Source organism: Histoplasma capsulatum (assembly GCF_000150115.1).
Source record: "Histoplasma capsulatum G186AR genomic scaffold supercont2.14, whole genome shotgun sequence".
Classification (NCBI taxonomy): Eukaryota; Fungi; Ascomycota; class Eurotiomycetes; order Onygenales; family Ajellomycetaceae; genus Histoplasma; species Histoplasma capsulatum.
Window position 1 is genome coordinate 103166 of NW_025544814.1, and position 19563 is coordinate 122728.

Genomic DNA, 19563 nt, shown 5'->3' on the forward strand with positions numbered 1-19563 from the left:
CTGGTGACAGAGGTTAAATGGAAGATAAGGAAGTAGGGATTCTGGTAAAGAGGACGAGATATGTCGACTGTTGGCAGCGACGCAATATACTCTCATGTTGTCGTTTCTTTTCGGACAACTCCAGGTGTGACAATCAACAATCACCGGTCTTGCGACCAACACTCTTTAATTTACTGTGGTTTGTTGAAATGCAACTTGCGCAAGCAATATTGAGAAGGATGCTAGACTTAGGAAGGTTTGACTTTCATATGATAAACCGCCGTGGGCGAGGTTGGTTGTGGACAGAGTGATCCAACAGACCAGAGAGGTGGGTAAACTCCCATCATAGCAGTAATATTCCTCTTTGCATGCGAACAGTTTGTCCTTCTTATCATTCTTGTCCATCCAATGAGAGAAATTCGGTCGGACAAGCCACTAACGGGTAATATTAAAGGCTGTATGTGTAATGTGTATACACCATCCAACCAACACACCTACACTTGAACAGAGCCTATTTCTAAATTACAAAGGTAGTATAAAAATGTTTTCAGGCAATCCGGAAATAGAAATCGATTATTCCATAAAAAATAGAAATACCTACCTCCGACTTATTGAATTGAATGCTCAGCAGCCGGAGATCATGCGAAGAGAAGCGATTACAGATGTATTCAATACAACGCTGACGATTTGTCCTACTTGTTGGCCCCTGTCGCTTCTTTCTCGCCGCCGTTAGGCGACTCGCTGGTAATGGCCTCGAGATCTTTGACCTTGCGAATATCCTTCCATCCAAGTCCCGGAGCAAAAGCAATAACGGCGATGCTAACAGCAATGCCAAGGTACATGACGCTGTCGATGCTTTTGGCGTATGCTGCGAGCACAGCAGTTAGCTGGGATCCAGACACCAGGTCGCGGATGGAGCGGACCCCGGCCGCAATGATGACATCTGGAGCACGGCCGACTTGTACAATGCGCTGTTGGAGCTGCTGACGAAGGGTGTTGCTGAAAATAGCATTTGCGGCGATCAGAGAAGTGGAGGCCCCGATATTTTGCCAGAAAATTATAATGGCCATGGCTTGGGGGATTTGCTCTGCAGGCACGAGGTTTTGGATGGCGATGTACGGCTGTATTGTGGAGATGCGGATCAGCGACAGATGATTTATGTAATTTGCTAGCTAGGGATTGAAAACTTACAGCAGCTGTCGTGCATCCGCTTGCAACACCGTACAGGATCTGGTATCCAATCCATTTTGCAGCTGGGGTTGTAGGAGCAAGTGTCGATAAGAGGCCATAGCCAATAGCTGATATCGCACCTCCCGCGAGAAGAAATGGAAGAAAGTAGCCAACAACGGAAACTTGGAGTTATCGGCTTCGGTCAGTTTGCAGAGAACTTCTCTGGGGAAAGAAATAAAAATCACTGCTGGAAGCACTTACTCAGCACGCCGGAGACAAGCGTAAATAAGACCAAACCAAGTGTGGTTGGGAGCATGTGCACGCCGCTCATGAAGGGCGAGTCATTGAGGATTGCTTGGAAGTAAATTGCGATATAGAAATCAGCCACTAGGATACTAGACAGGCTGAAGAACATTGTCATTGCGGCCGACCAGATGACTCTATGTTTCAGCATGGCAAACGGGACCATAGCCTCGTCTCCCTGACGACGCTCCCAGAGCACAAAAACGCCAAAGGTGACGGCACCGCCAACTAGTAAGCCAATCACAACCGAACTATTCCAGGGATGTTGATTGCCGCCGAACTGGAGTCCCAAGAGAAACATGACGACCGCGGGGCAAACAAGCATAAATCCCGGGAGGTCTAGAGACTTGACCGCCGTGCCAAGGATCTCTAGGGGCGGATTCTTCTGTTTCCGTTCGGGGATAGTGTTGAAAAGAAGGAATCCGCCGACGACAGCACCTAAAGGAAGATTGATATAAAAGCCTGATACGGTATAAAGTTAGTCTATGGCGATTTCAACCTAAAGGATCAAATAACGTACACCACCGCCACGACACGCCGGTGGTAAAAGCCCCTCCGATGATAGGTCCCGTTGCAAGGCCTAACTGGCCCATCCCCATGTTGATTCCCATAAAAAGCGCTTGTTTCTTCGTTGGGAGGACAGTAGAAATAGTTGTCACAGCGCCGTTGGCCACTCCGGCAGACCCTACGCCTGCAATAACGCGCCCGATGATGAACATGGGCGATGACTGAGCCGCTGCGCATATGGCAGAGCCAACCTCGAAGACAAAAAAGAATACAAGGAACGTCCACTACACGACGACCTCGTCAGAATTTATTTTCACGCACGAGGCAAGAGTGAAGCCTTGGCCGAAGACCAACGATTACCTTTATGGAGAACTGGCTGTAAATCTTTCCGCTCAATGGTTGGAACGCGGCACTTCCAAGCTGGTAAGCACCGCCATACCTGCGTCAGAGGGATCAGCATCCTGGGCATGTGGGCAACGGTGGTGGTGAGTTCGAGCATTTACTTACCAACCAACATCCACCAGCGAGTCAAACTCGGACGTAATGGCTGGAGTGGCTGTGGAGATGACGGCAAGATCAAGGAAAAATAGAAAATAAGCTAGGGTAACCGATGTGAGGATAAGTGTGAGGGCAAGCCCTTTAGGATACTCGTATTTGAACTCTGCATCATCGCTAGAGACGCTTTCCTCAGTGCCGTCTTTCTGCACCGAATTGCCCTGCCATGGTTCGGATGAGTTTATTGGAGGCGCATCCAGGGGAGGGTATTGGGTCTCGGCCATCTGGAAGACGTGACTTTTGTGTCCGAATTCTGTGGCTGAAGAATTCTTGGTGCTCCTAGTTATGATCCTGTGATGGCTACAGGATCACGGTGTATATATATATATATTAATATATATGTAAAGGAGTGAAATTCCCATTTTTGCTTATAAATATGTACTTTCAGATAAGGGATATAACTGGAGGGTAGTGAGTGTACCGGTGTATGATTCCGAAATCCGGTCTGGTTTCACCTGGAGCATAGAATATGTGGCGATGCCACTTTCTACTCTGCTCTAGGTCATATTTGTAATCCATACTGCGCTTTTCCTGGAGTGTCGAGGAAACCGGAAAGTTGTATCCTAAACCCGGGCAAATTCTGGAACAAGTAAGAAAACACCACGATTCTCAACAAACGGGATTTCGGAATGATAACGATTGCAGCCTTCAAAATGTCATATCAATGAAGTGCATGTAGGCCTGGTGTCACTATTGTTGGAGGCGACACCATTGAAATCATACTGATGTTGAGCACTCCGCGCCGTGTGTTTGGGGTTGCACCAATTATTTTGATGGCATGAACAGGCATTGGTGCCGCCATTGGCTCTAATGGCGTGTACCCAAATGTCCATGGAGAGTAGGTACCCGAATTTTGGTCTGAAATGCATAGGAAAGGTCTCCATAGTGCGAAGTTCTTCACCTGGTCGGGCTTTCTCAACCCAAGCAAGTTTCTCAACGGCACAGAGACTCGCAGCCCGTCGAGACTTTAGAGAAAAATATGGCACACGCCTGTGACAGATTTCCAAGCCCAGTAGACATGGCTGTTCATCTGCCCGATTGCCTAGCTGTCCGAAAAAGTGGTGTAGTTCCAAAATTCGATTTTGGGCCACAGACGACGAGGCAGGCGAAAGCGTCGCCTTGTTTTCTTCACAGAGAGAACACACTTTGGCACGGTGCCTTTATTCCAGACATAACGTAACTAGTGCACTCTGGAATTTCAAGTGAGTGCCCCAAGTCAAAACAACACACATATGGGGTTTGGTTCCCGGATGGATTCCTTTCTGGTTTGTTCATCTGAAGTCATTTTGAGCCTCGATGAATCCGGTAGGATGTTGAGCAGCCACCTAAGGCTATACGCTGGGGCTTCCGCACGCACTTCTCTTGAGATTCCGTGAATTAATCGGAGTGAGAAGTGGCATCACGCAAATTTTGTGCCAGTGTCATCCCATGCATTAATCAGTTGGGTTAGGGATTCGCTATTCAAAAGAACGTCGTCTGTATGAATCAGCACGTGGTGGTCCAAATTGATGCTTGGCTGGTTGCCGGGAACAACGATAATCCGCGTAACTTATTCAACCCAATAGAAACCTCGTTGTAGGTTATACAACTCCCTCAAGGGAATATATCAGGGGAAAACACTGCTTACCTTGTAGCGAGTCGTGGCAGACTTCGCCTCCAACTGATTTCGTCACTATCTAATTGATAAGGAATTGCCGATCGTTGTTGAAGATACAGCTTAACCATGAAATGAGCGCTGACATCAATGGCATCAGGGTAGAAGGGATGAAAGTGTCCATGGTCATGTAAGTTTAAAATGACTTCTACTTCTACTGCGGACGAAGAAAGAAAGATCTTGAGTCCGAGGGCATGATTAGTATACTCACATGTCAATACCCAATACCCCGTCCCTCAGAGAAACCTTGGAAAGGTGTCCAATCTGAATAACTTGAAAATAAATAGCCAAGGTCATGTTTTCAGAACGGTTGACGTGAACCTGACAAAAGAATGCGTAACTTCTACATTATGTAGGTTTGAATAATCGAAAGCAAGACATTCGATTAACCGTTCTCGCATTCGACCTCGTCCATTTTCAACCTCAATGCTTCACTGTCGCACCCACGGAGTACAGATTACGCTGCGTACAACAAGTTCGCAATATGGACACTCAACCGCCTCTTGGCGTACAGATCACGCCATAACAGGGCAGGCTGACGGTGTCTGCAGGGATGATGGCGAGCCAGCTTGCTGAATAAGATAATGCAGCGATTCAAGACTGCTGATTGGTGATGGGGGAAATTTATGCAGATGCTTCGGAGCATGACTAAGCTTTATGCCAGCGTCATCGGCTTTCCTGTTTCGGCTTTCTGGCAGGATTACGACATGGTACCGCGCATCCATGTACCTCCTGTGGGCTGCCCCGCTGTAACATGCGACGGAGGAGACATAGTTGGTACTTGTGATGGAGTAACGAGAAAAATGATATCGCAAAGTGAGCCCAGAGCCCTGGCTAGATGGGCCAATGACCAGCTGTTGCCGGCCCCATTTTTGGGCCCGCACCTCAATTTTCGAGCTGACCAGGAGAGAGGAACAGGCTTTTTCTGCCTTCCATGGCGTCAATCCGTCCTATCGACGATTGAGCCAGGAGTACGGGCAATTGTTAACGCAGATTAGATCATTGTTTGATTGAGCCCTTTTTGAAATCCTTGTTTCTTTTTCTTTCTTCGTCATCTCATCTCTTCAACTTCTTCTCCCGCGTTCTCCACAAGATTACTGCATCTCTGAACGTAAAGCTCAATTGTTTCTATTTCATAGCATTTCGGAAGGCTCGCTTTCCCCGCTTCGCCCATTGTTGACAGCCCAGGCGAGAGCCAAAAAGCAGCATGGCTAACAAACCTCATGGCGGGCTCCTCAAGGACTTGTTGGCAAGGGATTCTCCACGACATGACGAGCTGGAAGCTGAGGCGGAGACCCTGCCTGCCATTGTTCTTAATGAAAGGCAACTCTGCGATCTGGAATTGATTATGAACGGTGGCTTCAGCCCCCTCGAAGGCTTCATGAACGAGAAGGATTACAATGGGTAAGCACGTTACATCTTACACCGCGTGGGTGGATAAATCTTCCGCTTATTACCACTAGGGGATAAAGAATACCTATTGCGCAGAACAAATCTAATATCAATTATTTCTTCTTTAACAGCGTCGTCACAGATGTCCGACTAGCAGACGGGAATGTTTTCAGCATTCCAATCACTCTTGATATATCTGCAGAGGACATCCAAGAGTTCGGCGTGAAGCCAGGAGCTCGGGTTACCCTCCGAGATTTCAGAGATGACCGCAATCTAGCGATCCTGACCGTAGATGACGTTTACAAGCCCGACAAGTATGTTTTGTGTGAGCTTCTTGTCACTTAGTTGTTGCCGTATAATTTTGAGATGCTGATGTGGTATTTCTCCCTCATAAAATATAGGCTGAAGGAAGCAAAGGAAGTTTTTGGCGGTGATGAAGAACATCCTTCAATCAAGTACCTGTTCAATAAGGTTGAGGAGTTTTATGTTGGAGGAAAAGTTGAAGCTGTGAATAAGCTCAACCATTATGATTATGTAGCTCTGAGATGTAAGGTACCTCTGCAAAGGTATATCATAAGCTATAATGTTAACCTCTATGCAGTTACGCCCGCTGAATTGCGATCCCACTTTGACAAGCTCGGTTGGACGAGGGTTGTTGCTTTCCAAACAAGGTGATTGCCCCATGATCATATTTAGCTTGGACCTTTTTAAGCTAACAAAAGTATCAGAAACCCTATGCATAGAGCCCACCGTGAATTAACAGTCCGAGCTGCTCGTGCCCGCCACGCGAACGTCCTGATCCACCCAGTCGTTGGTCTCACCAAGCCAGGTGACATTGATCATTTCACCCGTGTGCGTGTCTACGAGGCTCTTTTACCCAGATACCCCAACGGAATGGCTGTCCTCGGTCTTCTTCCCCTTGCCATGCGAATGGGTGGTCCCCGTGAAGCAATCTGGCACGCTATTATTCGCAAAAATCATGGCGCCACATATTTCATCGTCGGACGAGACCATGCTGGCCCAGGAAAGAATTCCAAGGGCGTCGAATTCTACGGCCCTTATGACGCCCAGCACGCCGTTGAGAAATACAAGGACGAGCTTGGAATCGAGGTCGTAGAATTCCAGCAGGTCACTTATCTCCCAGATACCGACGAGTACAAACCCGTCAATGAGGTGCCCGCAGGCACCAAGACCCTGGACATTAGCGGCACGGAGCTTCGAAAACGCCTCCGTACCGGCGGCCACATCCCCGAATGGTTCTCATACCCAGAAGTGGTCAAAGTACTTCGCGAATCAAACCCCCCCAGATCAACACAGGGTTTCACCATCTTCCTCACTGGCTACCAAAACAGCGGCAAGGACGCCATCGCCCGTGCCCTTCAAGTCACGCTAAATCAGCAAGGCGGTCGCTCCGTCTCCCTCCTCCTCGGCGACACAGTGCGCCACGAACTCTCCTCCGAACTTGGCTTCTCCCGTGAAGACCGCCACAAGAACATTCAGCGCATCGCCTTCGTGGCAGCCGAGCTCACCAAAGCCGGCGCCGCCGTCATCGCCGCTCCGATCGCCCCGCACGAGTTCAGTAGAGAGGCAGCGCGCGATACCATTTCGGCGGTCGGAAGCTTCTTCCTTGTCCACGTCGCGACGTCGCTGGAGTATGCTGAGAAGACTGATAAGCGAGGCATTTATGCGAAGGCGAGACGCGGGGAGATCAAGGGATTTACTGGCGTGGATGATCCCTATGAGACTCCCAAGGCTGCGGACCTCACTGTTGATCTTGAGAAGCAGACCGTACGGGCTATTGTGCATGAGATCATTCTGATGCTTGAGAGCCAGGGGTTTTTGGATAGATCTTAGATTTTTTTTGGAAAATTTAAAGTTGTTCTTTTGGTTATTTTTGGGTGATGTTTCTTTTGTTTTCTTATTCCACTTCATCCATATTACACGAGAGGGCACGAAACATGATATATGATCAAAACGGTTCAAGAGAAGGAAAAGGTGACAGTGGGAAGATATATATAACAAAACTTTACGTTGTTGGATTTTTGAATTTTTCTCTTTTCCAAAGCCTCTGCCCTGCTTTTGTCGTTGATACACTGCGGCTGGCTCAGTGACTCTATTCCCACCCACACTTTTTGCGGTATTTTATTTTGTCTTTGGAATTTTTATTTTACTTTATTTTTTTGTCTTGTTCACATTTGTTCAGATATCAGGCACAGGGGTTTTGGTTTAAAACCTCTTGGAACCCATGATGTTTGTGCCCTACTGGGTTGGATGGAAGTCCGTCCTAGGTATTTCGACTTTAGAAAACGTAACTAGAGAATAAGTCAGCTATATATTTACATAGTGACCAGCTAATGAACAAATTCAATAGAATCCGATTGAATAACAGTTTTTTCGTGATCAGTACTAGCATTGAAACCGCAAGTCTAGCTAAGTGGGCTAAGTCTGATGCAAACAAAACAAACACCCAGAACTCTTTTGATATTGATCCAACCCTCAGTTGAGCCATAATCTTTCCAGTTAACTATTCATATCCGGCATTGCTTCACCATGCTGCGTCCACAACTTCTCACACGACGAATACGAAATCCCCTCGGGCCACTGCGGCCACCCATATACTACACACAACCCACGAAACCCCGCTTCTTCACCATCAATGGCCCGCAACTCATTATCACCTTGCCCTCCGCCCGACACCGACCACAACTCCCCTTCCTCCATTCCCCCTCCACCGCCCGATCAACCCCAACAACCGCCAACCGCCTTTTAAACGCCGCCTTACTCCGCCTCCACATCCCCCGTCTAATCAGCACAGAGCGCAAAGCCTACTATCAGCGGATATACCGGGGCTTGAAAATCGGTCTCAGCGTGTATGCAGCCATAGTGCTCCTCTTCGTGATCCGCGTGGGGTTCTCGCAAGAGAATTATGAGCGGCTCTTCCCCACACCGCCAGAATGGACATTTAGGAGCCGTTGGAAGCTGCGTACGGCGCGCGCTAGAGCACATCCGGAGCTCTTTCATAAACTACAGACGAGCTGGGCGAGCGTGGGGACATTCTATGTGGATCTGTTGGCGAGGTTGGAGGATCCAGAGATCGATGGGAAGGGGCTGAAGGAGCAGGATGAAGGGGGTTTACTGATTGAGGGCGTCGGGAAGGCTGGGTATGATATTTCGGGTATGAGTGAGGCGTGGAAGATCGGTTACTTCCAGGCGCTGATGGGAGCGGGAGAGGCGGCGGAGAAATTGGATGGGTGGATGGAGGATACAGAGCAACAGATTGTTGGGCCGGCGGAGTGTGTGCTTGGTCCGTCGAATGTGATGCCGCAGCTTTTACCCGGAACGAAGAAGATGCTCAAGGAGGAACATTGTGTGCCGGCCTATCAGAGTCCGGAAGCGTTTTATGTGAAGATACTGACGACGAAAGGATTTGGGACGCATCAGAAACTCGATGCGGCACTTGCCTATGCTGATTGGCTAGATTTCAAGGGTCTGAAGGAGACGGCGGGAAATGTATATAGCTGGGCGATGGATATTGCAACTGCCGAACTCCCAGGGGACGTGGACCCGAACAAGGTTGTGGATCGGAAAACCGGCATACTGAAAGAGCGAGGGAATGCGCATGTGACGGAGAACTTATTACGGGCGTCGACTGCCCTGGGTGTACACCAGGTACGCCTAGGTGATTTGCCGACTGCATTATCGATTTTTGTGTCTGTCCTGAGAGCTCGTCGATCTCTTCCACAAGAAGAGCATTCTGCCTCAATAACCGAGCAAATTTCCTCTCCTCCAAATGCGTCGAAGGCAAAGAACGACTCCGTCCTTACCCTCGTCCCCAAATCCATCCTCTCCTTCCTTACCCCCCCTGCATATCCCCTCCCAACCCGGACCGGCAACGAACGCGCCATGCGTTCCATTTACACCGCCTGTGAAGAGGCAGGACTAATGGTGTACATTGGGGAGATAATTTTCGCCGCCTCGTCTCACGAACGTGGCCTAGCATGGACCCGTGACGCAGTCGACCTAGCCGAAGCCACCATCCTCCAACTCAATGCCGAAGAAGAAGAACAAAACCTTAATTCCAATTCCATGTTCATGACAACGAACAACGCCAGCAGTGGCAGCTTGTCCATGAATCATTCCGACACGCACCAGCGCTGCCGGGAGTGTGTCAAGGCGGGCCTGGACAATTGGAAGCAGATGGTGCGACAGTTGGTTGTCAAGGCGGAGAATGAAGAGTTGGATAGTATGGATCAAGTTGGCAAGTTGTCGTGGTTGTCGTGGTGGGCTGGGGGAATGAAAAGGGTGAAGCAGAAAGAGATGGAGAGGAAGCGGTGGGAGGCTGAGGAATTGATTGTTCAGGATCGCGAGAGGGCATTGAGGTACATCCTGGGGAATCCGGGGTTTGCGGATTATGGGATGTCGATAGTTGTGGGGTGAATTGGTAATGCATTAGTTTACTATGGCGATTCTTTTTTCTCGCATTTTTTCTTTGGAGGGCTGGCGTCCTGTTCCTTGATGATTGTATTACTATTCACAGATATGGATTGGCTTGGAATGTATTCATTTCTACGCTCCGCCGTGTCCCTGTGCGGATTATGAATGGAGTTCGGTGTGCATTTTTATTTCTTTATTTATTTTTTTTGACAGCTCCTTTGATGGATTGATCGATGGACCCGGGAATTCACTAGTAACCAGAAGCGGGTTGAGCAAAATTTGATGCAGAATTCTATATGTAAGGTCGCATATCTAAAAATCGTAAAACATGAGACCAGGGTAACAGCATTCCTTGCTTATCAGATACTTTTGTTGTTGGCCCTGACATTTTGTTTCCAAGGGTCAGAAAACTGTATTCAACCACCATCAAGGGCCCGAGTGGGGCGATCGGGAGATCGACATCGGTACCAGCGGATCTGCCGAGCTTAATTAAGATAAGGCTTCCCCATTCAGTTCAACCTTAAGAGGAACGTGACCAGGGTTCAAAACTTTGGGACCTGAAGCTCTGACTGAAAGCTGGGGATGTAATTATTTTCCCATCTGTCTCCCAGGCTTTTTTATATCTCTGGTTCCTCCTACATTCATGACAGAGAGAAATACATCGACGAAGATATCCAAAATTCCAGGGCTTCCCCACAGGTCGTAAAGGGGACATACATATATAAAAGAATAGAATAGCAGAAATGGTATTACATCTCCTACGGATTAAATCATCAAAGTACATTGGTTCTGATCGTAGCGCCAGCAGGTCCCTCCTGGTCTGCAAATTTCGAACTCTCAACATTCCAAATAACATCTTTTTTTATAATTATCCGTCTACCGCTGTAATTCTCCAAGTTTGAACCTTCTCGTCCCGGGCTGCCAATCCTTGCTGTCGTAGCGCGCCTCACCTCATCGCGGCCCAATGATTGTGGTTGCTTGTCCCTGGGAGGGAATTTTTGTCGCAATAGGGGAGGAGGTGGTTGTAACACATTGTCGCTGGCCATTGTTGTGCTGATTGAATTTCTTATCCAAGGTCTTTTAGACTTGGTTGATGCGATCGTCGAGAGGGAGAATGTGTCACGGCTGAATCTGCGGCTGCGGCTGCCCTTGCTGTTTCCACTATTGCTGTGACTTCCATTGCGGCTGTGGATGCGGCTTCTGTAAGAGGGTCGGCCGGTTTCCTCATATGCGGCCATAAAGGGTTTGAGGCAGGGGATTGTGTTTGCCATGATGCCGTAGCTCAATTCTAACTGGAGATAGGCTGTAACGGAGCTGCCTACCAGAGTGTAATCTGAGGACTCGATCATTTTTTTTATATAGTGTAAGTGGAAGGAGGCTGGGAGCGCGACACTGCGGTACGTTAAAAAAAACGAACAATTGGACTTTTGGGATGTGTCGTGATGATCAGATTCAATATCAACGAATTGAAAAAACAGGGAGACTCACAGAAGACGAGAGCTAAACGCCGAAACAACAACGATTTTCCCTATAACGGGCATTTGAATGCCAGCTACAAGAAACAAAGATACAGCTGCTAAGCTAGCCTCGGTGATTATATCAAAAGCTGTTATAATCTGCCACCGAGGAAACTGTAATTGAAGACGTTTTAGCCAATATAACCACAGCTCACTCCAGAAAATTCACATCCGTAATGATCTTACCATAGCGGCGCAATGTGAGCTAGCATCCAACCATGGTCGAGGAAAACCACAAACTGATGATAGTAAAATCATGGATACCACTGCCCAGATTACGGACACTCCAACCAATCCCCATGCTACGAAGACATGCGAACTACTAGGTGATATCCGTAGGTAAAAGAGCGCAGCAGAGCTTTTCGAAATGCAGTGAGTGACAATGTATAGAATATCTGCAGCGTAGGTTGCCTATGTTTGAATCACCCTTTAGCCATTGTCGTTTTAGCTGAGGTGAAGAAGTCGGGAATTATCATACCTTGAGCAGCGCTACATGCTCTCGTTGTGTGAGAAGCTCTCTTGATTTTCCCCATCCATTGCCTATTTGAATGAATACGACGGATGATTGGATACAAAATACAATCTGAAAAAGCTATGTTAGCTGAGCGCTATTTATGTCCCCCACTTGGAATGCTTCAGATATGCAGCAGTAGGGAAGCTCACAGCTGCCGTTAGGAGAACATAATCATCTTTTTTGACCACATGCCTGGAATGCTGGACATATGCACGTATTCCCAGGGAAACAAGCGCGAATCCGAGAAGCAGCGCGGTAACGATTGCTATAAACCCCCCATGGTCTTTGTTGGTATCTACCGCCAGAGGCTCCGAAATCCCAGGTGGTAAATTGCCTGATATTGCCATGTAGGTACAGACACTCGAGGTTCTGGTGATAAAAGCAAGAAAACAGTATCCACTCCTCTAAGTTGATATAAAAGGAAGATCGGTATACAGAGAGTAAAACAAACGTATCATAATTTATAGTCAAAGTCAGCACTCGGCAGCCTTCGAAAGAAATGGATGAGCAGCCATGCCGTCCTCCGTTCAAAATAATAGAGAAACCTAAGCAAGGTAGGACAGCTCCATGGAGTCTGCTTAGGCGACTAACAATAGAAGAGTGAACCCTTAATATGTAATTTTTATTGTGCTAAACTGGTTCCGCGGGCATTGGAAGTGCACGCTGTCATTCATTCGTGGGATGCAATCTGCTGCCCCAATTTTGTGGCGGGCTCTGATGAGGCTGTAAACCAACATATCGGGTGATCATTCTAGCCGTGGAACCCTCGAAGGAAATACATCACTCTACAGAGAAACGGTGATTTATCATCCTTGGTGGCTGGCTGGCGAATGGAAGCAGTGTGCATGAAGGCTAAAAAATGCGCAACCTCAACTTCTCTCGATAGAGGCACACGCTGTAGCAAATAATAACAATGTTCGGACAATGCTTCCTCTTGGTCATCAACAACGTTCCGTAGAAGCTGAGAGAAAACAATGCACTTGTATTCCATTTTTTGGGTTCTCGATGGCTTGATGGGCCAAATGGTCCGAACCCTGGAATGACCGTAAGGTTGGTAATCCCTTTAGACTCAACTCCAGGGTCCCGGATATCCTTTGCCCGTCCTCCGAGAGCTCGACAGAGCTTTGATCTCTGGGAGATAGCCAGGAACGGCGAGCTATCCTAGCGTTTAGGCGTGTAGATCGGTAGAGATCTATCTAAATGGATCTGAGCCCGAAGCCCTGGCGGTTGAGTTGCTTTTAACTGCTGCCTTAAATGCCGGCTTCTGAGCGTGTTCGGTCGGTCGAAAGCAAGTTGTGCATTCGCTCTCGGGTCTCGGGGCAACCAAGGACCTGTCTTCTGGAATCCAACGGCGAGAAGGATTTGTTTAGTGCGTAGCGCCCGTCCAAGAGATATTGGTATTCAAAGTTGATTTGAAATGATTTTACACAACCGGGCGTTAAGTGGCAGCAGGCGCCAAGCGGTGGATCAAGAGCTAAAATTTATTCTAGGTTTTCATACAACCAGGGCCATTTCGAAGTTTTTTTTTTTTCGGGTCCATATATATGTTCCTGACAATTCTCCTAATCGCCTGTCTATGCCAATATCGTTTTTAAGATTATAGAATATATATCCTGGCAAGTTTGAGCTATATCTGGCATAACGGTGCACTTCACCCTGTCGGAATTATATATTTATCTGAACAAGACCTCAAAATCACTGAATACCACGTTGAATCGATATCCAATAGTTAGTTACTTATCCTGGATAATTACTTGAACGATAGCTGGTAACTAGCTATTTAATAATAAGGAATGAAATGGATAAGCGTGAAGCTTATGATCAGATTTGACCCTATATCATATCGGGACTAGATAGTTAGCCTTTGTCCGATCCTTGAATCGGCCATTAATCGCCTTTACTTTTTCAAGTTGCCAGGGCTTCAATCCTGTCGATGAAGAACCAAAAATACATCCTAATGGTGTCTTATCACCTGCGGCCTCTAAGAGATATTCTTGGTCCCAGAAGGCTGCTTCTCAGCGGCCAAGAGAATGACGAACTGGCTATACGAGGCTTGCGAAAGCTCTGCGTGTCGGGGTCCGAAGGGTAGTACAGAAAGCAACATGATGCTTCCTGGTTTCGTTGTCTGTGTTCCATAATTGCGCTTGATTTGCTTCTTCTATTCACATGGGCCCTCCTGCTGTACTCCGTCTGGAGTGTGCTGCAGATGATTTCGGTTTGTGGCATGGAGGCGTTCAGAGCAGGAAACAAAGACTTTCACGCACGACTGAACCTGCGATATTCCCAAGTCATTTCCATTCATTGTTGCCGGTATGTGGGACTGTGGGAATAGCACTTACTCCCCTATAACCCACTCGAATAGCCGTCTGTCTCGCGTCAATGCCGCAGATTTTGTCCCATCCTCGCTGCCGAGAACCCACGGGATTAATTAATCCCTATGTGATCTTCGCACCCGAAAACTGGCGGCGCAAAGTTGCTAGGAGTCTGGCTTCCCACTTTTCCAGATAAGCAGCGGAGTAATCTATCCAATCCGTCTCTGGGAATTTTCTCTCATTTGGTGTTCTATATTTTTCATTGCTCTCTCCATTCCAGGTTTGCTTTCTCACACACACTCTCTCCGTGGGCGTGGGTGTTTGCTATCACCCTTTCTCATGACTGGAGCAGTCGCGTGTCGTGCATACAACTCGCACAACACATTTCCCTGTCCTGGCCCTGTACTCTGTGTTCTTCACTTTTCCGACATTATTCACTGTATTCCTCCTGTCCCTCGAGACAATCGCCCTGAAGCGTGATTTATTGTACATACATATATGATCTATATATGTGGTATCGGAAACAGCCTACTTACTCCTTGCTCGATCAGTCAACAACGATGGCTGCCACCACAGATGGCGCCGCTCACCAAACCTCAGCGAAAAGCTCTTCCCAGGAATCTTTGCACGAATTCTCAGACCATTATAACATGGATGACATCGAGGACTGTCTCGACGATGGCGTGGGGGACGATGCAATGCGGCGGGGCCATACTAAAAATGACCAAAAGGATATGAACCGTATGGGCAAACGACAGGAGTTAATCGTCTGTTCCCCGCGGGAAGTTTCAATTCGATATCGGTGTGCTTGACTGACTGATGGGAGGCAGAGGAACTATCGTCCGCTTTCCGCCCTGAGCTTTGCCCTTATCCTGCAAGCGACTTGGGAGTTCATGTTGATGTGAGCCAACCAATTATATATATATATATATATATATATATATATGTATATGTATTCCGGTAGTTGTATGCCGGGAACAAAACTCATGGATTGGGGCTAATATCAATTGGAATTTTGCAAGATCTAACACTGAAGGGCTTACGAATGGTGGCCTCGCCGGACTATTCTGGTCATATATCTGGACATTCGTTGGTTTTGGTTTCGTGATCTTCTCGCTTGCGGAAATGGCCTCTATGTAATTCTCCAAATATGCCAGTGTGTGGGTTGTGTTTTTCTGTCTAATGAGAGGGAGCTGCTAATATTCATTTTTCTATCCGTCCTACAGGGCGCCAATTTCTGGGGGACAATACCATTGGGTGTCTGAATTTGCATCAGAGAAACATCAAAAGTTCCTGAGTTACGTCACTGGTTAGTGAGGAGAGTGATGAACTCCGCCATATTGGTAACGTAATTGATGCTAATTTATTTTGATTGGCAGGATGGTTGTCGGTACTAGCATGGCAAGCTGGTGCAGCATCTGGATCGTTTCTCACAGGGAACATCATTGAAGGCCTTATAACTGTCAATAAGCCAGATTATATATCTACTCCTTGGAGGGGTACTCTACTTGTCTTTGCAATGGTGGCTTTGATATTTTTCTTCAACATATGGGTGGCTCAAGGCCTACCCATGATCCAGAATATGCTTCTTGTTGTCCATATCTTCGGCTTCCTTGCGGTCGTGGTTGTTTTATGGGTCATGGCTCCCCATCAATCTGCTAGGGCGGTATTTACGGAATTTCGAAATGGTGGAAGCTGGCCAAGTATAGGAGTCAGCGTCATGGTCGGGCAGATTTCAGCCATCTACGGAGGCCTGAGTGTGTTGTCCCTATGTCTTCTCCCCATTCGCAGGTGTGCAGTCTCTGGAGAAATTGGGCTAACATGACTTCACTGCAAAGGCGTTGATGCAACCGCACACATGGCTGAAGAAGTCAAGGACGCTGGGAGGAATGTACCGAACGCGATTGCTTGGGGATACGTCGCGAATGGAATCCTAGCCATCATATTTATCGTCACCTATGTCTTCTCCATTCCGTCTGTAGACGACGCTCTGAACGACCCTTCAACATTCCCCTTTATCTACGTATTCCGCAATGCAGTGTCCACGAAGGGAGTTAACGCACTTACCATTGTCATCCTTGTATTAGTAATTGCAAGCAATGTCTCATTTAATGCTTCCACATCCCGGCAAACGTTCTCTTTCGCTCGCGACAAAGGCCTGCCGTTTTCCCGCTGGCTATCTGACGTCCATCCAACGAAACACATCCCGGCCAACGCCATATTTGTCTCCTGTCTGATCAGTGTACTTCTTTCGCTCATTAATCTGGGATCAAGCGCCGCATTCCATGCCATTATATCACTCAATGTTGCTGCGCTCATGGCGACATACGCTGTCTCAATTAGCTGTGTGCTCTACCTCCGTCTCACACGCCCCAAACTGCTGCCTGATGCGCGCTGGAGCTTGGGACCCGTAATTGGTCCAATTGTTAATGGTCTTGGTCTCGCATATGTTCTGTTCGCCCTGTTCTGGTCATTCTGGCCTGGAGATCGACATGTCACTGTGGACAATTTCAATTGGAGCATAGTCATATTCAGCGGGGTGGTTGCTATTAGTCTTGTAATGTACTATGTGCAAGGCCGGAAGACCTACACTGGTCCGGTTACCACGGTGGCAGGGAGGCATTGAGGGGTGGGAAGTCCTTTTACAACCACGAGGCGCATTGTATTTAGCATAACTTCTTTATTTTCGTACTTCCATTTATAACATTGATTATTTGGAAATGTTTATATTCCCATGCCTCGTGGTGGAGCTTTACCACGATCGAGGTTGCCGGACCGTGGTTCGCTTCCCGAGCTGAGGGACAAACAGGAACCTGCAGGCTGCACCGCAGGTCGCTGGAATCGCAGGTCGCTGCAGCTCGCATCGCTTTGCCCGTTATTCTGCTAGGTCCATGTCCCCGGGAATTTCTAAAATGAAAAAAAAAGGAAGCAAAATTGAATACGCTATCTCAAGAAGGATGGTTCGACAAGGCCGATGATCTCCAGCGACATCCTTGTCCCAGTTCCAACAGCAAAACCGAGCTCCGCTGACGGCACTAAAAAAAATGGGGGCCAATACCATGCAAGGAAAACCTCCCGCTATGTCTGAGCCAAAATGGCTTGCAATGTTCAATCACATCGATGGCTGATGTGGGCCTCTAGAACTCCTGGCGCGCAGTCCCTGCCTCCCCCGTGATGACTTCCGCCATCCTCGACCGCAAAAGTTTTTGCTCGTCTCCTGTCATGTTTCTTGTCGCATCCCGTTTCATACCTCTTTATCTTTTATTTGTCTGACTGTTGTTATTATCATTATTGTTATTGTTATTGTTGTTGTTGTTATTGTGACGGTCTTCCCAAGGCTCCGTTGTTTTTAGAATAAATTGAATTTTTGCATACTCAACTTCGCTGCCTGATGCCCTCTGCATAATCATCGCTGTTATCCCCAGAATGATCCTTGGGCCACGTCTGGGGGTTAAACCCCTTATCCTCTATGTCTCGATATTTTTGCTATCCATCGTGGGCCTGTATTCATGGATATATTCTTCTCCTCCGCAATATATCGGCGAAACTCTCCAGAATATCAATCATCAAAACGGGCTAACAAAGCATCAAGCAAACGAGCTCTGTGGCCTCTACAACTGGCCAGTCTATGATCCACGACAAGGAAATAATCAAAACGCCCCTCACCCAGCTCGGAAAGTCTATGACATCTTCCTCCTCAACACCGAACTCGACTGGCTCGAAATCCGTCTTAACGAATTAAATGACCAAGTCGACTTCTTCGTCGTCGTCGAATCTAACACAACCTTTACCGGCCACCCGAAGCCCCTGCTCCTCACCGACCCCTCCGTCTGGGCCAAATTCGCCCGCTTCCACCACAAGATAATCCACCATATCGTGGAAGGAGACGTCAAAAACGTACGTAAAGCCTTTTCCCGCGAGAAATTTCAGCGAAACGCCGGCTTCACCCAGCTTTTCCCCACCCTCGGCCAACCAAACGCGAAGAGTCCTCTTGCTCTCCTCCCCGCCACAGCTCCGCAGCTCGGCGACGTCATTATCGTCTCCGACATCGACGAGATCCCTCGCCCTGCCACTGTGACCTTGCTCCGCATCTGCAGCTTCCCCCGGCGTGTCAATCTCCGCAGCAGGTTCTACTACTACAGCTTCCAATGGCTACACAAGGGCCCGGACTGGGCGCACCCGCAAGCGACATATTATGAAGGCATGGAAAATACGATAAAGCCGGACGACCTGCGCAAGGGATCGATCCTGCAGAAGTTGTTCGTCCCCAAGACGGACCTGTTCAATGCGTCGTGGCATTGCAGCTCGTGCTTTGCGACAGTGAAGGAGATGCAGACTAAGATCACCAGCTTCTCGCATACCGAGTATAATCGGCCGGAGTTTATGAGTAAGGAACATATTGTCGAGGTGGTGAGGACGGGGAAGGATTTGTTCGATAGACCGTCTCAGGTATATCAGAGGGTTCAGTCAAATCTGGACGTGCCGGCGTTCTTGAAGGGAGAGGCTGAGAAGAAGCGGTTTAGATATATGTTGGATAGGGATGGGAAAGATGGGGGTTTTGTGGATTTTGATTCTTCTGGAAATTGAACGGATCAATAGGTCGTAATTTTGGATCATGTCATTGGTTTTTTTCTAGCCGGTTTGTTCGTACGTTTCATATTTTTTTGGTTACCTTTTTTCATGTTTGTTATATCTAGACGCATATTTTGAAAGACCTGCATATACATGAGTGCTGAACGCTGTAATTCAGCTGATACTACAGCATATATAACGGTTATGATATTTTTAAGAATTTGAACCTTGCCTTTCCAGCTTCAGTCTTCGGGCCAAAACAGTTGATTCGCCGCAACCATATAGTTTACAATCGTTGGGATGATTTTGGAGCAGCTTCAACATGCTCATCCTTTAAGCCCCTGCGAACCGCCGAGCCAGAAATGGTGGTATACGAATGGCAATCCTCCTGTTCACATCCTTTGGCTCACAGCTTAAACAGCCTACACCTCGCTGACAATTCCCAAATTCTGCTTCTCCTTCCCTTACGAGCGTCATCTCCAAAGCAGCCCTCCATATATCATCGCCTCCCACGTCCTCCTCACCCTATATACAAACCCACCCACAAGATCCAGTCCCAACCACCGCCAGAATGGCTGTGAACATCATGCCGGATCTTCTGCCTAGGATAACATATGTATGCATGCATGCATGCGTTTGAGGTTGTTACTTAGT

General features: G+C 47.8%; 6 protein-coding genes across 6 annotated transcripts; 4 read left to right on the top strand and 2 right to left on the bottom strand.

The window, feature by feature from the left end:
* Positions 1 to 339: 339 nt before the first annotated feature.
* HCBG_07681 (efflux pump) lies at positions 340 to 2738 on the bottom strand (the record flags this gene model as incomplete). The annotated part of the gene is made up of 6 exons (XM_045434730.1): positions 340 to 1100; positions 1171 to 1289; positions 1411 to 1890; positions 1973 to 2243; positions 2281 to 2398; positions 2467 to 2738. 6 exons carry the CDS (start codon positions 2736 to 2738, stop codon positions 672 to 674), a joined length of 1689 nt encoding a protein of 562 aa, XP_045284036.1.
* A 2637-nt stretch (positions 2739 to 5375) lies between these two features.
* Positions 5376 to 7598, top strand: HCBG_07682 (sulfate adenylyltransferase; the record flags this gene model as incomplete). The annotated part of the gene is made up of 5 exons (XM_045434731.1): positions 5376 to 5572; positions 5692 to 5874; positions 5962 to 6107; positions 6162 to 6231; positions 6289 to 7598. 5 exons carry the CDS (start codon positions 5376 to 5378, stop codon positions 7412 to 7414), a joined length of 1722 nt encoding a protein of 573 aa, XP_045284037.1.
* Positions 7599 to 8110: 512 nt separating this feature from the next.
* On the top strand, positions 8111 to 9997 carry HCBG_07683 (uncharacterized protein; the record flags this gene model as incomplete). The annotated part of the gene is made up of 1 exon (XM_045434732.1): positions 8111 to 9997. The coding sequence occupies one exon, from the start codon at positions 8111 to 8113 to the stop codon at positions 9995 to 9997; it is 1887 nt and encodes a 628-aa protein (XP_045284038.1).
* Positions 9998 to 10767: 770 nt separating this feature from the next.
* Positions 10768 to 12372, bottom strand: HCBG_07684 (uncharacterized protein; the record flags this gene model as incomplete). Its single annotated transcript, XM_045434733.1, has 5 exons — positions 10768 to 11308; positions 11483 to 11625; positions 11698 to 11922; positions 11990 to 12094; positions 12175 to 12372. The coding sequence occupies 5 exons, from the start codon at positions 12370 to 12372 to the stop codon at positions 10768 to 10770; spliced, it is 1212 nt and encodes a 403-aa protein (XP_045284039.1).
* A 2525-nt stretch (positions 12373 to 14897) lies between these two features.
* On the top strand, positions 14898 to 16963 carry HCBG_07685 (uncharacterized protein; the record flags this gene model as incomplete). Its single annotated transcript, XM_045434734.1, has 5 exons — positions 14898 to 15139; positions 15360 to 15473; positions 15564 to 15646; positions 15717 to 16094; positions 16176 to 16963. The coding sequence occupies 5 exons, from the start codon at positions 14898 to 14900 to the stop codon at positions 16961 to 16963; spliced, it is 1605 nt and encodes a 534-aa protein (XP_045284040.1).
* Positions 16964 to 17584: 621 nt separating this feature from the next.
* HCBG_07686 (glycosyl transferase) lies at positions 17585 to 19126 on the top strand (the record flags this gene model as incomplete). Its single annotated transcript, XM_045434735.1, has 1 exon — positions 17585 to 19126. The coding sequence occupies one exon, from the start codon at positions 17764 to 17766 to the stop codon at positions 18922 to 18924; it is 1161 nt and encodes a 386-aa protein (XP_045284041.1).
* Positions 19127 to 19563: the final 437 nt, after the last annotated feature.